Here is a 16,210-nt window from a genome sequence, read left to right as displayed (position 1 = left end):
ACTTCAAGACACTGGTACTTGCTTACCATGCTGGGAATGGATCTGGCCCTTCCTACATCCAGGACATGGTTAAACCGTACACCCCAGCATGTGCACTCCGCTCTGCATCAGCCAAACGGCTCGCTGCACCCGCACTGCGAGGGGGACCCAAGTTCCCATCAGCAAAAACACGTGGGTTTGCTATCCTGGCTCCAAAATTGTGGAATGAGCTCCCCATTGAAATCATGACAGCAGATAGCTTACACATCTTCCGGCGCAGACTGAAAACTCATCTCTTTCGACTCCACTTCGAGCAATAGAATTACTAACAGAGCACTTATATACTAATAAAGGACTGGCTTATCTAAAGCCAGTTGAGTAGCACTTGAAATGTTTGGCTCTATGAAACCTGATGTACTTATATGATTCTGTTTTCTTCAAGTTTGTATCTTGTTGGTCGAACGCACTTATAGTAAGTCGCTTTGGATAAAAGCATCAGCTAAATGCAATGTAATGTAATGTAGTGGAGTAAAAGTACACAAATTACCTCTGAATTGAAGTGGGGTAGAAGTACAAAGTAGCATAACATTTACATTCTCAAGTAAAGTCTCTCAAAAATTGTATGTAAGTACAGTGTCGAGTAGATCTACCACAGCTGTCTATCAATCATGATTGTCCATCTATCCCTCTGTTCATACCGGAAGGTGGCGGCCACCGACATGTCGACGAGCACAGAGGTGGTGAGGGTCTGGGTGGAGCCCTGAGGGACCACGTCGGGCACTCCCTTCACTGTGAGGTTGGCCATGGGCTGCAGCCGTTCCACGGTCACGTTGAAATGCTCTGTGAGGGAGCTGACATGGTTCAAGGCCGTCACCTGGAAGAGATGCAACATGAAGAGATGCAACATGAAGACAGATGGTAACAAGTTCAAGTCTTTTGTAACATCCCCAGGATGTGAGCTTTAATTGTGACACAACACAATAACAATGGAGTGCACTGTTGCCTATCAAGCAGAGCTGAAACCATTAGTATGTTAATCAATACGTCTGTCCACCCAAAAATAATCTGCCACTACTTTGATCATTAGTTAATCCTTCATGTCTTTTTTTTAAATGGGGTGCCGTCATTTAAAAAAATCAATCCCTTCAGTTATTGCCTATGCTAAAATAAAAAGTGTCCCAGTACTTCTGTGTTATTTGCACATATTTAAGGATGGTAATATGAACACACTTGCCGCCTCGAAATGTGCCTATGTTTATGTAAATGAGCCTTCACCACGATCAGGAAGCAACACACAGCTACTCTCAAGAGGAAGTTCTCTCGGTCACGTTTTCATGTCTTGCCTGAAGCTTTTAGGAATCCCTTTCAGCTCTTCAATCAGGACATGCAGCTTGCAGTCTGAAAATGTCCTTTTATTCTGACTACTGTGCCCTTTTCCACATGGCCAATAGAGTGGTGCAGTGACGAGTCCTATAACCCGGAAGTGAGTTAGCCTTTTACCACTACCAGTTCCCTCGTCTCAGACTCAATGGGATTTCTCCATAGGATCTTGGAAAATAGCTCAAAATAAGGTCTGTGGTTGACACAAATTTAAGAGACGGATCACGTTTTATCCTACGACATTAAATACATCAGCAGTGACCCCACTGGTAATTTTTGAAGAGTTTACGTGTCTGAAAAACGATGGTTGTTAACAAGTGGCTGAATAGGACTACAGAAGTTGTCGAGGACGTTGTACGTCATTATACCGAACACGTAAACACTCCTGCTAAGTTTGTTTTCCCTGTTCTGCTTGAAAGCAAGTACTGTACATGCAAACTGTTCAAACAAAAAGCTACAACTTGTAACAATTTTAATCTGTATTTTTGAATATGGATCTTAAGTTGGCGTGACGTTGAAGCCGTGCGACCCTGCTGTAGTTCGTTTATAGCATAACGTTAGCATTTTGCTTCTGGCAACTAGATTTATGATTTGAAAATGATAAAAGTAGGGTAGACATGTGGAGATTATCCGGCTGAACAAAACGTGCATTTATCAAACAGGTTCATTTTCCACAGACCTTATTTCGATCTATTTTTCTAAATCCTATGGAGAAATCCCATTGCTTTTTTGTCGAGGGAACCCATGCACTCTATTGCAATCACACGCAAAAAGAGCAAATTGCACTCTGCTGTGTTCCAGACGTGTTTGCGCTGTAACGGACAGGCAGATTCACAGCCGGCTGCTGCAAGTGATGTGCAATTCATGGTACCATTAGAGGCTGCTATCAATTCTTTGTGGATTTGCCCTCAAGTCTCTGGTAACAACCTTTTCGGAAGAAACAGAATGTTCTAAAGAAAGCGTTGACGATATGATATTGGTACAAGGTTTTGAACAATTCAAATTCTAATACAAATCACCGATTCAGTTTCACTTGCATGAAATGTCTTTTTTAAAGATTTAGTCAGCAGAAATACAATAATATCTCAAATCTGTAAAAAAAACGTAATTCCATTCATGTGTTCGCTGACAGGTTTCATACTGTTATATATTTTTCACAGGTTGATTGTGTGAGGCTGTGAAACTGTAAGGTCAGTAATGATACATCTTCCAGTTGAGCCCAACAGTGTAAGTGACAGAATAAAAAGTCACCTTAGTCCAATCACGATGGATGTTGTTACATTTGTATACCGTTTGTCAGTGTTTATATTTAATTCAGACATTAATTATCATGCATTGGTGGCAACAGAAATGACAGTGTGTCCGTATGAACAGAACTCACTGTGAGCTTGTAGATGGCAGCGTGCTGGTAGATGACGTTGAGCACAGTGTTGTAGTAGGTGAAGTACGGCTTGTCATCCACTGTCCATTTAAAAGTGGGATTGGAGCCTTCACGCACTGAGGCTGTGTAGCTCTGAAACATACAATACGAGATTATTATAATAATAGATTCATTTTGTATAGCGCCTTTCAAGGGACCCATGGCCGCTTTACATGGTGAACAAACAAACAAACAAACAAACACACAAGAGGGGCAAGTAATAAAGTACAAATTAAATAAATAGCAGTAGGAGTGGAAGCAGGGGGGCTGTGATAGGTTAGGGGTCAAAGGCCATGGTGAACAGGTGAGTTTTTAATGAAGACTTGAAGAAGTCAAGGGAAGCAGCATTGCGGATCTCTGCAGGAAGTGCGTTCCAGAGGGTGGGGGCCGCAACACTGAACGCCCTGTCACCAACAGATGTGATGCAAAGACAATAATGTCAATGCATAACCTTGTGATACAGTAAACACACACTCACCACGACCGACTCCATCAGCACCCTGTGTTCAGGGTTGGGCTGCACCATCAGTTCTCTGAGGGGCTCCTCCAGGTGGATGACCACAGACAGACTGGCTTCCGTTACATTATTATGGGCTTCCAGCTCCACCTGCACTGTACTGCGCTGCTCCTCTGTGTCCAGGGTCAGATCCAGCACTGCGTACAGGCTGGGCTCTGGGACCTCCCCCCCCGACCCTGAGCCAGGCTCGGGCCGACAGAGCGCTGCGTTGGAGGAAAACTCTTTGGGACAGTCGGGCTGGAAAGTCACGCTGTGATTGCTGTTGCGCCGAAAGGCCTTTGTTAGGTAGCTGGAGCGGACGCGGAGCAGCAGCCGGGTGTCGTTTGGCTGCAGGTAGAGGGTGCCATTCTGGGGAGGCGGGTGGAGGGACCGTCAAGCCCAGAGGAGGCACCACACGCAACGGGCATGATGCTGAGGCTGACGGCTCAACTGAAGTCACCTGAAGTTGATCAAATTCAAACATGTCTCAATTAATATGTTAAAACAACAGAATTACCAAATAAAAAAATCTATCATCTATCTGTATTTATTTAATTATTATTATTATGTAATTCTCATTTTGTCGTTGCCTTTCTCCCACGGGTAGGGAATGGTAAAGGTTTGGGATCGTTATATTGTCCAGTGTTTTTTTGTTCTTACTCTTACCAAACTGACTGGTCAGCTTTCTGTCCCCAGAGTCAGAACTCAACATGGTAAAGAAAACAAACTCCCAGAAACATGCCGGTCCGCTGCAACTCTGACTACTTTTAAATCCAGGCTGAAGACTTATCTTTTTGCCGCTGCTTTTAATTGAACTATTCACATCTTAGACTGCACTGTAACTTTTTATTCATGTATTTTTTATTCATGTATTTTTTATTCATGCACTTTTTATTCATGTATTTTTTATTCATGTACTTTTTATTCATGTATTTTTTATTCATGTATTTTTTATTCATGTATTTTTTATTACTTTTTATTCATGTATTTTTTATTCATATATTTTTTCTTTTAATGTTTCTTTTATTATCTTTTCTTTTTAATGACTGTTTTTAAATGCCTGTCTGAATGTCTTTCATATTTGTAAAGCACCTTGAATTGTGTTATATAAATAAACTTGCCTTGCCTTGCCTATGCACATTACTTGTCATGCCACGTCTGAGCTGTTGTGTTCTGTGTTATATTAGATTTTTATTTTGATGAAGATGTGATAAAAAATGTATAAGTTTGCAGTAGGGTTAGGGTTAGGCAAACATGCAAACATTTTTGTAAAGCTTAAAATGTTTTATTTTAATGTGTAAAAAATCTGCCTAATACATGCTGGGGTTTGACATAGAGCTTTGATGTCTCACCAGCAGGCTGTAGAGTCCGGGCTGAGGGAGACCTGCGGACAGCTGTGCTCCCTGCAGCTGGGTCTCACTGTGTCCCACAGAGAGCACTCTGACGGGGCAGACCACCTCCTCCAACCAGCCCCCCTCTCCGTCCTCCACCAGCGCCCTCACATCCAGCTCAGGGTCCGGCAGAGGGTCGCCCTCGGCTGAGGTGCCTGGTGACCGTCCGGTGTTGTTGATCCAGAACCACTCTGATTGGTTGAGGGCTAAGACAGGTTGCTGCCACAGTGAGAGTGGGGAAGATTGGCAACGGAGAAGGGAGGCGGGGCCAGCGTCGTGCTGCAGGGCGATGACATCACCACGGGAAACCAAGAGGTCCTCCAGCTGCTCTTGTACCTGTGAGCAACAGTGATCAGAAGGGTGTAGGCGTGAACTTGAACAACACAAGCCTTAACGGTTTAAAATATGTAACTTTCTCGTATTAAAAATGTCTAAAAATGACTAAACATATGTTATTCTTTTGTTGAGTAGTCTTACATTATCTCAAATGTACTGAATATTTTTCAAACTTTCAGGAATGCGTCATTTGAACCAAGGTAAGGGTCCGTTTCATGGTGTCGCCACTGTGCATGCGTCAGGGCCGTGCTTTAAGTTCTCAATAATTCACTGTCTTCAATAAGACAACATATTTTTGATACACCTTTTATATGAAAGGTTTCATTCCTCCAAGGTCTGCATGTTAAGTTTTCTGAGAAACAAGCGGAGCAATTCAGGCGCCACACTTACAGTAAAGCATCAGAGAAAAAAGTTAATAAATGCTTTATTTTTTCTATTTTTTACTAGTTTTATTTTGGAGATAAAATTCCTGAAGGATGAACACTTAAACAAATCCTAACCGGGAGAAGTTGACTCCATGCTTCTTCAGGTCTTTACCAATCTTTGTCTTTCGATAGAGGGATACCATAGCGCTAGAAAATTACAAATTCAGTTTTGAACTTATCTAACTGAAAACAACTTGAAATTAAAACCTCCAAAAATGTGGATGCTAAAGTAAATCCTCTCACCTGAACGTGTGCAGCTGGTCCTGCCAGTAGGTTGAAGACCACCTCATTCTGCAGGGTGTATCTGGGCCTCAGCGCCCCAGGGGGCAGGCGGTGAGATGCGGTGCAGTTTGGACAAGAGGAGGGGGGGCAGGGACTGGCGAGGGACAGGCAGCGCCGCTGGAAGGGGCACCACTGCTCCAATCGGGGGCAGGGGGGGGGGGCGTCACCCCTCGTCTCATTGGAGACGCAGACGGCCACTGGGGAACACGCCGGACCTCCACAGCCTGAGACACAAGATGAATCACTTGCTTTTAATTAAAGCTTAAACACAGTTTAAAAATACAATAAAAATGTCTTTAAAATTCACCTCCACTGCAATATTTATTAATTAATATATACTATTATATAAGGATTTGTACACTTTTTCTTTTAATTTAATTTAACTATAACTGGTCAAATACATGCAGTGCAATGAATAGTAAAAAAACCTTCCTCAGAAATGTTTTGAATTAAAACTACAGTTACAAAACAATTGAAATACTCAATTGATTCTATTGGATTCATACTCATTATTTATTTTTTGTTAAATAACAAGGGTTTTATTTAAGGAGATACTCCTCCCACCCTGGTCACAATCTGTTTGCTCTTCTGCCCTCTGGTAGACGGTACAGATCCATCAAAAGCCGTACAAAAAGACTCAAGAACAGTTTTTACCCGACAGCAATTAGAGAACTCAATCTTATCTAGCACACACTGCTACTGACCTACACATTGCTCATCAACACATATTTATTCGTACATTTATCTATTTTAAATATTTATGAACCGAAAAACACTGGGATTTTATCTGCATCTATTAAATTGTATGTATGTATGGCTGAAAATGTTTTGTAAGTTTATGGATTCATATAGATAAACTTTTGTTTTATTTTATTGCTTGTTATGCACTGACAGGATTGCTTTTCAAATGTCGTTGTACCTGTACAATGACAATAAAGGAATTCAATTCAAAGTAAATCTAAAGCGGATTTACAGTTTTAGTCACGTTTAATCAAACCATTATGTGAAGTGTAAAACAATTAATTGCTGGATTAAACAGATGGTATCTAGAGAGTATACTCATCTCTCCAATACAAACCAAAAAGTGTAAAAGTGAATGTGTGTTTAATTGTAATGGGCAATCTGGGCTGATATCCATCTTGATGAAGGCGAGAGTAAACTTTCTTTCTGTCATTAATAATCCATCTCATTATCTCCATTGACTGCTCGTCAGCGGCTGCGTTCACAAATTCCAAATGAAAGAAAACAACAGAAACCATTTTTTCGTGTCTTTAACAAGTTGCCTCCTCTCTGTGGAGTTCTGCTTATCACATCCGTCATCCGCTCTGTCTGTCCTCTCTCTATTGAACCACTCCGCTGCTAGGTCTCAGCGGACACGTTAACAAACAACACAAAAAGCATCTCAGATTTTCGTGCATTGTGCCACGCGGTGTAGCAGCTGACCTTGATTGATCTTGTCTACCTCTTCTCCTGTTTTGTCCCACTTTCTGTCTCAATCCAAACTTTACTTTCCTAGTGACCTCCCTTACCACCTCAGACAAGTGTGTGTGTGTCAATGTATTTGTGTAACCGGAGGTGTGAGTCCGAGCAGGTGGCACCTGCTGAAAATCACCATCGATGTGCGGATGATTTTACGTGTCAGGTTACCGGGGTGTGTGTGTTTCAGAGTTGGGCTCACCGGGTAGCAGCAGGTGCAGGCCGGGGTAATGACAGTGAGGTCTGTAGGTCTGGAATCGGACTTGGACTTGTGAGCTGAGCTGCTGAGTGAGAAACTCCAGGGAGGACAGACGGCCTGCCTGAACAAAGCTCAGAGCCGGGAACAACAGCACCTGAGAAAAAAGAGAGATGTTTTACGATTAGAAGGATTGAGGTACGCACATGAATAAACAAGCTGAGGTTCCTCCTCACCTCTATGCCACCTGTGGGAGGCTGTGGCGCCGAGAGCGTAGCGGGCAGGGCATGGTGCAAGGGATTATGGGAGGGAAACACAGCCAGGCCAACAGTGTAAATCCCTGCATCTGGAACACGCACTGTATAAGGCAGAAAGAGAATACATGTGAAAACAAACGAGGCAGGGTTGAGGTATTTACAAAGGTGAAGAGGGCACAAACCTCGGATGACTCAGACTAAACAAAACTACCGTTCAAGATGTTAAAGGAAGAACGCTTCAGTGCACAATGCATCTGCTCGCTGGAGACTGAGACAAACACAGAGGCAGAATCAAAGGCACGCTGGACCCAAGAAACACCACAGTCTGGCACACACACACACACACACACACACACACACACACACAACAACACACACACACACACACACACACACACACACACACACACACACACACACACACACACACACACACACACACACACACACACACACACACACACACACACACACACACACACACACACACCACACACACACACACACACACACACACACACACACCACACACACACCACACACACACACACACACACACACACACACACACACACACAGTTAGTTTTTGAAGCATTTTACATTTAACCTGCCACTACATTTCTCAAGAGGACTTCAGTCTCATTAAGTTTCTTCTCCCATGGAGCCAACTGAAATCTAGTTTCACTTCTGCTCGAGCTACGTCCCACATTACATGGTACATTATGTGCAATTTTACGCATTTTGACACCTACACACCAGTTTTGAAACACAACATTTTCTATTTCAAGATAATGACTGGATCAGAAGGCTTTCTACTCACAGACTTCCACAACAGGTGACATACAAAAAGTAATTTGGCTCTCCACTCACTGTTGAGTGTCGTTGCTGAGGTAAACACGTGAAAATGGCAGCAATTTTGCTTCAACAATCAATTTGGCTCTATTTTTCATCCACATCAAGTATAGATATCCAGGTGGCACATCTAACAAAAACCTGTTTATTTACTACTGTTTTTAAATTCTTAGGCCTATATTTTTTTTTAGGAATATATTGTCGTATTCCTTTGTCGGTAACAAGAAAATACCATTTATCCTCATGTTGGGTCATTGTTTCTGCTGTTCCTTAAGTAGCAAAAGACAAAACAGCATTTCAAAGTACAGAGATGCTTCTATAAAATATCATGATGCACCATAAAGCTGAAAATGATGGAGAACGTTCTCTTGATGCTCCTCACACAAGAAGCAATTTGTATCAATGCCAAGAGCCCTCGTAAAAAAAAAAAAAGGTGCTTCAAGGAGCTTGTGATTTGTCATGAAGGATACTGAATGCTTTTACCTTCTACGCTTGTTCAAGCCACAATTTAATGAACATAAATTGAAAGTGTGGAAGGTTTAAAGTGTTTGCTTTTTTAACTCTATCGGTTTTCAAATGCCCTGTATTTTGGTCTGTCTGTGTGAATGTTGGCAGCCTACCTTGGGGGCTAAACTGGCAAACATAAGCCCCCTTGGCGTTGAATTGGTGTGAACTAGTCTGAGCACGTTGATCGAGGGACCCGTCCTGGGCCTCGGAGCCGTTCACCCAGCGCAACTTAGCTGGAGACTCGACATCCAGCCCCACACCTCGCTCCCTGGGAAAGAAATGGACAGGTTTCACACAGATTAACACCGTGCCAGCTTGACATCTAGTTGAGTGGCAGATGACAGCTGGAAGATTGACTCTTCACTTGAATTATACACAGAAAGATGCACATACAGTATATGTCCAAAAAAGCTACAGGAAATGATCATATCTGAAGACTCAATGATGAAAAATCTCATACATCTTGTTATGAATGTGAAAGTGATGTCAGATGGAAACAAACATCTTCTACAAGAGCAGAATCAATTAGTGGGCTCCATGAGTGACATTGTAGGGTTATAAAGACGCCTGCCTTCAGAAATCAATAATAATTAAAGCTGCAAGCAGCGTTGAGCAGGTCTTCGACACTCCGCAGGCTGTTGTCCGCACGTCGACGTGTCACGTAGGTGTCTCGAGTACTCGGCCGTTGGCAAATGTGGGAATTTTCAGGCCGATCGGACAACATACATAGGAGTTACAGCAGTATCATAAACATTGTGCTTGATGGCGAGTGATCTGTCGCCATGGCAACGACATTTGATGACACCCTATAATACGACTAGATGTGTTGAGGGCTGCATCGTTATCAAACCTGTGAAGTTTTGGGCCGTTTGGAGCATGTTCAATGGAGTTATGAGAAGACCGTGTTTCATGGCGAGGGATCTGTCGCCATGGCAACGGCATTTGATGACACCCAATAATACACCTATATGTGGTGAGGGCTGCATTGTTATCAAACCTGTGAAGTGTTGGGCTCCTCTGGTCTCAGACCCTAATAATGGGCTTTGATTGCCCAAGTAGGGTGGATAGCAGTGTGGCGATGTCAGATACTGAGTGACCCTGTGATTACTAAAGAAACATTGGATTTTTCAATTCAATGAGTTCGCTAATGCAGTGGTTCCCAACCTTTTTTCCCAAGAGCCCCCCCAAATGACTCCTGTTGGAAGGGCCGCCCCCCCCCCCCCCCCACACACACACACTCAAGTCTAAAAAATGCTACAACTACTGTCACAAACTGGATGACTGTGAAGTATTTTGTTAAAGGAGGATGAAAGCGTAATTAAGGAGCACTATTGGAGTGACTTTGATGGTTATTGGACTCAGGATTCATTCATTTGGATTCCCGCTGTATGAAGAAATTAAAGGACGGCGCAAGTGGAAACAATTCACAAAGGGATTAAACTGTTTAAAACACATGCTCAAAGTAAGCCGGATTTTGCCGTTTTTTATATGTGGATTCAAAAGTCGTAAATAATCAAAATGGAGGAGACCGATCTGATCGGAGCTGTGACAAATAATCCAACTGAAACCGGCATGGACAATGACTATGTTTTAAAAATGCGCTTATCCAGACAAGCCTGTTTTGGACACTTTACGGGCAGAAGAAACATTTCTATTAAAGAAAAAATTATACATTTTTGTATTTTTATGCCTTTAATAGCTACTAACTTGAATTTGTATTCAAATCAATTAATCAATTATTTGTTATATTGTATTGTAATGAAGAGACAAGGCTTTTAGTGACAATCATGTATTGAGTTACAATTATATGTAAAAAAAAAAAAAAAAAGAAAGTCTAAATATGATATTTGGCCTCAAATCATCTGAGGCCTGGCGCCCCCCCTGCGATCTTTGCGATCGAACCCACCCAGGTTGGGAACCACTGCGCTAATGGACCGCACATTTTCTTCGCACGCCTTCTGTCAGTTTTACAATGTTAATAGAAAGCAACATTATCTTCCCTCCAAAAGAAAAGGTGCTGTATGAAGGCACACTCAAGGAAATGAAACATCTAAAAAATGTTGTTTGATGCTGTACTTTTTTCTGACATGTCCAGAAATCCACCCGGATAAAAGCAATTTCCTTCCCAGTCTTCTTATTTTTTTGGATCAGCCTCTCTATATCTATTTTTTTTTTAACAGGCCTTCTTATATAAGTGAGGGGGTGGAGGAACACATGAGCGGAGGAGGAACAAGCTCCATCTGCAGCAGGTTTTTTCCACACACACACACACACACACACACACACACACACACACACACACACACACACACACACACACACACACACACACACACACACACACACACACACACACACACACACACACACACTACACCACACACACACACACACACACACACACACACACACACACACACACACACACACACACACACACACACACACACACACCACACACACACACACACACACACACACACACACACACACACACACACACACACACCCACACACACACACACACACCACACACACACACACACACACACACACACACACACACACACACACACACACACACACACACACACACACACACACACACACACACACACCACACACACACACACACACACACACACACACAGTGAACTCCTCCTCCCTGGTGTTAGAGTTACAATGCAGCTGTGCTTTTACAGATGTGTTTTTTCACGACCCTCTACGACCTAAACACCAGAACTCGGGGCCTTCAGAACAGCACAAGCCCAGACATTTTTTTTATGGACAAAAGACAAATCCATAGCACACATGAAGTAAAGTAGAGAAAGTAAACAGGCAATGCTATTTTTGTAGAAACAACATGACTAATCCTGAGGTCACTATCACTTCTCATCTGTATTTAGTTATACTATGTGGGAAAAAACAACAATGAAAGTATTTAAGGCAGCCAGGAAACAAAACACATTAATGAGTCAATGTAAAAGATAACAAGGACAGCTTCAAGGCATGAAGCTTGTAAAAAAAGCAAGTATTAAAAAAATTACTGCCGTTGAAGCACACATACAAACACAAAGAGACACTTTCAACAGAAAAACATTCACAAACTGACAGGAGAAGAAAAAGCTAAAATGTTAATTCAAACCTTGCAATTGATGTGTTTTTGTACAACTACAAAAACTGAAAGTTGGCTAAGTATACACAGCGATCTATCGATTCTGCTGCGAACAGTAACATGGTGAGGAATATTGAAATGGTCGGGGATGACACTTTGTGTTGCAGAGCTGGCAGGTTCTCTGTACAGTACCTGACGGAACTAGTGCAGAAAAAACTGATAGAAATGGTGAGAGACTATTTCTGAAGGACATCAGACAGAAAAACTCACTGTGGGACTTTGGGCGACAGAAGGGTACGCAGCGCGTCGAGTCGGGCCGAGGCCAGGTCCCCGCCGCGGTCTGAACACTGCTGTCGCGCATCTGTCCAGCTCAACTCCTCTGGAACGATCTGGAAACAGCGTGAGGACTCGGCGTGGTACTTCCCATCCTTTGAGCAATGAGGGGAGGCTGGAAAAGGACAGAAAACATGATTTCCCAGATCTTTGAGGTCCCACAGGAAACATCACAGAACAAAACAGAATCATTGTTTTATTGCTAAAGAGAATATCTTCAAAAACTCGAATTCTATTCTATCCTAACCCTATTACGATTTTTTAAAGATATAAAAAATAGGAATAAATTCCTGCTTTAACCTTGTGGTACAGATTAATATTACATTGTATACATGTGTACTGTACAACGCATTAGTCAAGATCATTAGAAGTTAAAATACTACGTTCACATATGTTTCACTAGGTTATTAATTTTGCACTGAATGTTTATTGTCAAACTGTCATTAATGTGACCTTTTCCTCTAGGAATGCATCTCTATTTCCATAATGATCTTATTATTAAAATGTATGAAAGTGATTAATTTGGGTGGGAAAACATGGGCTGTATAGTGCATGTCTTCTTTATAGTGTTCAATTTTTGATAAAACCTTGAAATGGACTGGGCTTGAGCTTCGAAAAATCTTTGGCAAACACAGACTAGACTAGGAGACAGAACAAAAACATGATAAATGAACAGAAGATGAAAAAAAAAAAAACACTTAAGAGAGTGGCCTTACTCAGATACAAGGACACAAATAGTCACAGCCGGACTGCAACATGTTTTGCCTTTCCTATTCCAAAATGTTCTCCTCAAGTTACTCACATAAGTGAATATATTGCCTTGTGCTTTCTGGGTCTGTCTCTTTCTGCTAAAGTTAGTCTGCTTCTTTGTGGCACACAGATCGTATTTAATATTTAGATAAATCAGCAAAATCCAGGAAATCTTATCGCAAGGATGAGAGGGTATGAAGGAGGGGTTCTGGGAGATGAATTAAGGGGGGTAGGTTGTCTGTGTATTGTGAGTGTGTTTTTGTGTCTATATAACTCTTGAATGTTTTTTACAAGACATTTATCCTGTTTTCAATCATGTTATTTTTCCACATAAAACCGATGAAGACCCACAGAGCTACTGTATTCTACCTTTGGCAACTTGGACACCATCCTTGGAAATCTTCCAGTCCACATCCATGCTGACAGCCCCCCAGCTGACAAGTGTGAACTCTAGGCTCTTATTGGCCACAGCCAGAGGAGGACAGCGCAGCTCCAGCTTGGGAGGAAGTGTCACGGTCACGGTCACTTCTCCTTGTGGAAAGACCTCAAAAACGTAAACATAAAACAGAAGGTATTAAAATACATGTTGACAACAAGGTTTAAAAAACATAAAAATAGCTGTTCTTTGATATCCTTTCTCTCTCACCTCCTTGTGTCCAGCCGAGGCCGTCAAACTGATCGAATATTGTCCTGGAAGTCCGTATTTGTGAGTTGCTGCTGTGACCTCTGTTCCTGCTTGGTTGACCCGAGGAGAATGGTCACCAAAGTCCCAGGTTAGCATCACTGGAGTGACAGAGGACGTAGCGGAGAAACTGATGTGGTCGTGCACGCTTTGCAGTGAGAGAAAGTTCAGTGAGACGGTGAAGGCCACCGCAAACACGTCATGAGCCTGAGCCCACCCGCATTCCTGCACAGAGAGGAAACCATGTGAGGAAGAGGAGGTCTTTGTGTTAATATGATTCATTGAGAGTCAATTATTTTAAATGTTCAGAAGTCTATGGTTTTATTATTTTTATGGTTTTAAATTAAAACTTAATACAACAAATAATCTGCTCTGATTTAAAAAAACGAATCTTTATCTCCAATTTAGAATTGTGGATAACTTGAGTGGCTCTATACAGTCAAGCGCCACAAGAAACTGAATCTGTGGATGAAGGGAAGTCATTCAAGCCCCAGAAGGAAGTTGTTGGTTGATTAAAGGAAGGGGTAGAGGAAATCCTGAATGGTGTGTTTACAGAAGAAGAAACAAAGCAAGAGGAGGGAACTACACTTCCTCAGAGTTTAATCATAACTCTTTGTGTGCTGCATACCTTCATTACATGGTGGTTTGTACAGGCGGCAGAACACTGAGACTCGCTGATCAAGTTCGGCTCCGAGTTCGTGCTGCAGAGGCACTCGTTCCTCGCCCCCAAGCCCCCGTAGAGGTGGGATGCAGCAAAACACACACTGTTACACTGTTTACGCGTGAAGTTTCCGGGTGTGGAGGAAGAGAAGATAACAAGCTCGCTCCGTCCCCCTCCTCCACTGCTGCTGTCCTCAAGACAACCTGCATAGTTCAGACCTGGAGGAGAAGGAAAGGTTTTCAGACAACACAGTGAAAATATATTTTGTCTTATGATCAATTATAATCTGTCCAAACCAGCAAACAACTATCAAAGAGCTCAACTAATGAGAAGTTTAATCCTCTGATGTCGGTATTTCTCACCACAAAGATTGCGTAATATGATTACAATCATTTGGATTTGATTTAAACAAAAAAAGCCGAAAATGTCAAATGAATTAGCATTTGCAAGGATTTATTTTGTACTTTCTTTCCTTGTGTGACTTTATTGTAGGTATATTAATGTAGCATCTCTGCAACGTGCTTCGTACCACAGGTGAGCAGGCTGACGTTGAGCAGGGGTCGGTGTCGCAGCTCAGGAGGATGGTTGCAGAGCATGGCGTCCGGGCGTCGAACCCGCACCCCTTTCTCCTGGAGCCAGCTAACCAGCCGAAACAGCTTACAGTCACAATCAAAGGGGTTACTGCTCAGGTCACTGGGGGAGAGGAGGACAGGGAGGAAGGGGATCATTCATGGGGAAACATGAGATGTTTACATGTTAATCAAATTGTATGGTATGGGCTCATGGTAAAAAAAAGGAGCAATAAAGCTGGAATCCATTATTTCAAATTAATTTTTAATAAGCTACAACAACTATGGTAGAACATTTGGAGTCTTCTAATGCAATTAGCTAACTAATTAGGCAGTGGGATTTTCCACAATTGGTCATAAAAGTTATATGCTAGTGTTAGCATAACCACAGAAAATGCGCTGGTCTTAACTCGTAACAACTTAAAAAAGGAAAAAAGCAGGGGAAATACATGGAGCAATAGATGGAAGTGGGAGAGAAAAAGCTTTCAAGAAAAAAACGATGATATAAGTCGCTTGGAAATGAAATGTATTATTATTATTATTACCGACTACTACATTTAACTGTGCTGAAGAAAAATGTGCACAAAAAGAAAACGTATGTCTCTTCTAGGAATAATTACTACTCCATTACATTACATTACATTGCATTTAGCTGACGCTTTTATCCAAAGCGACTTACAATAAGTACATTCGACCAGGAAGACACAACCTTGAAGAAAACAGAATCATATAAGTACATCAGGTTTCATAGAGCCAAACATTTCAAGTGCTACTCAACTGGCTTTAGGTAAGCCAGTCCTTTATTAGTATAAAAGTGCTTCGTTAATAGTTCTAACGCTCGAAGTGGAGTCGAAAGAGATGAGTTTTCAGTTTGCGCCGGAAGATGTGCAAGCTATCTGCCGTCCTGATGTCAATGGGGAGCTCATTCCACCATCTTGGAGCCAGGACAGCAAACCCCACGTGTTTTCGCCGATGGGAACTTGGGTCCCCTTCGCAGCGAGGGCGCAACGAGTCGTTTGGCTGATGCAGAGCGTAGTGCACGCGCTGGGGTGTACGGTTTAAACCATGTCCTGGATGTAGGAAGGGCCAGATCCATTCGCAGC

At 42.3% G+C, this 16,210-nt stretch overlaps 1 protein-coding gene across 1 annotated transcript in view; it reads right to left on the bottom strand.

The window, feature by feature from the left end:
- The window catches only part of pkd1a (polycystic kidney disease 1a), a 77,486-nt gene that overhangs the window by 41,901 nt on the left and 19,375 nt on the right, over positions 1-16,210 (bottom strand). The window contains 14 exon segments of the mRNA XM_034239143.1: positions 678-853; positions 2,741-2,872; positions 3,258-3,662; positions 3,664-3,735; positions 4,628-5,002; positions 5,671-5,933; positions 7,388-7,538; positions 7,618-7,739; positions 9,111-9,265; positions 12,383-12,560; positions 13,565-13,739; positions 13,842-14,102; positions 14,506-14,756; positions 15,068-15,231. Of these exon segments, the coding sequence (XP_034095034.1) occupies positions 678-853; positions 2,741-2,872; positions 3,258-3,662; positions 3,664-3,735; positions 4,628-5,002; positions 5,671-5,933; positions 7,388-7,538; positions 7,618-7,739; positions 9,111-9,265; positions 12,383-12,560; positions 13,565-13,739; positions 13,842-14,102; positions 14,506-14,756; positions 15,068-15,231 (2,880 nt within the window).

The sequence above is a fragment of the Gymnodraco acuticeps genome, unplaced genomic scaffold (assembly GCF_902827175.1).
Source record: "Gymnodraco acuticeps unplaced genomic scaffold, fGymAcu1.1, whole genome shotgun sequence".
Taxonomy (NCBI): Eukaryota; Metazoa; Chordata; class Actinopteri; order Perciformes; family Bathydraconidae; genus Gymnodraco; species Gymnodraco acuticeps.
The sequence above is the reverse complement of the archived record's forward strand: the minus strand, read 5'-3'. Positions and strand labels throughout refer to the sequence as shown.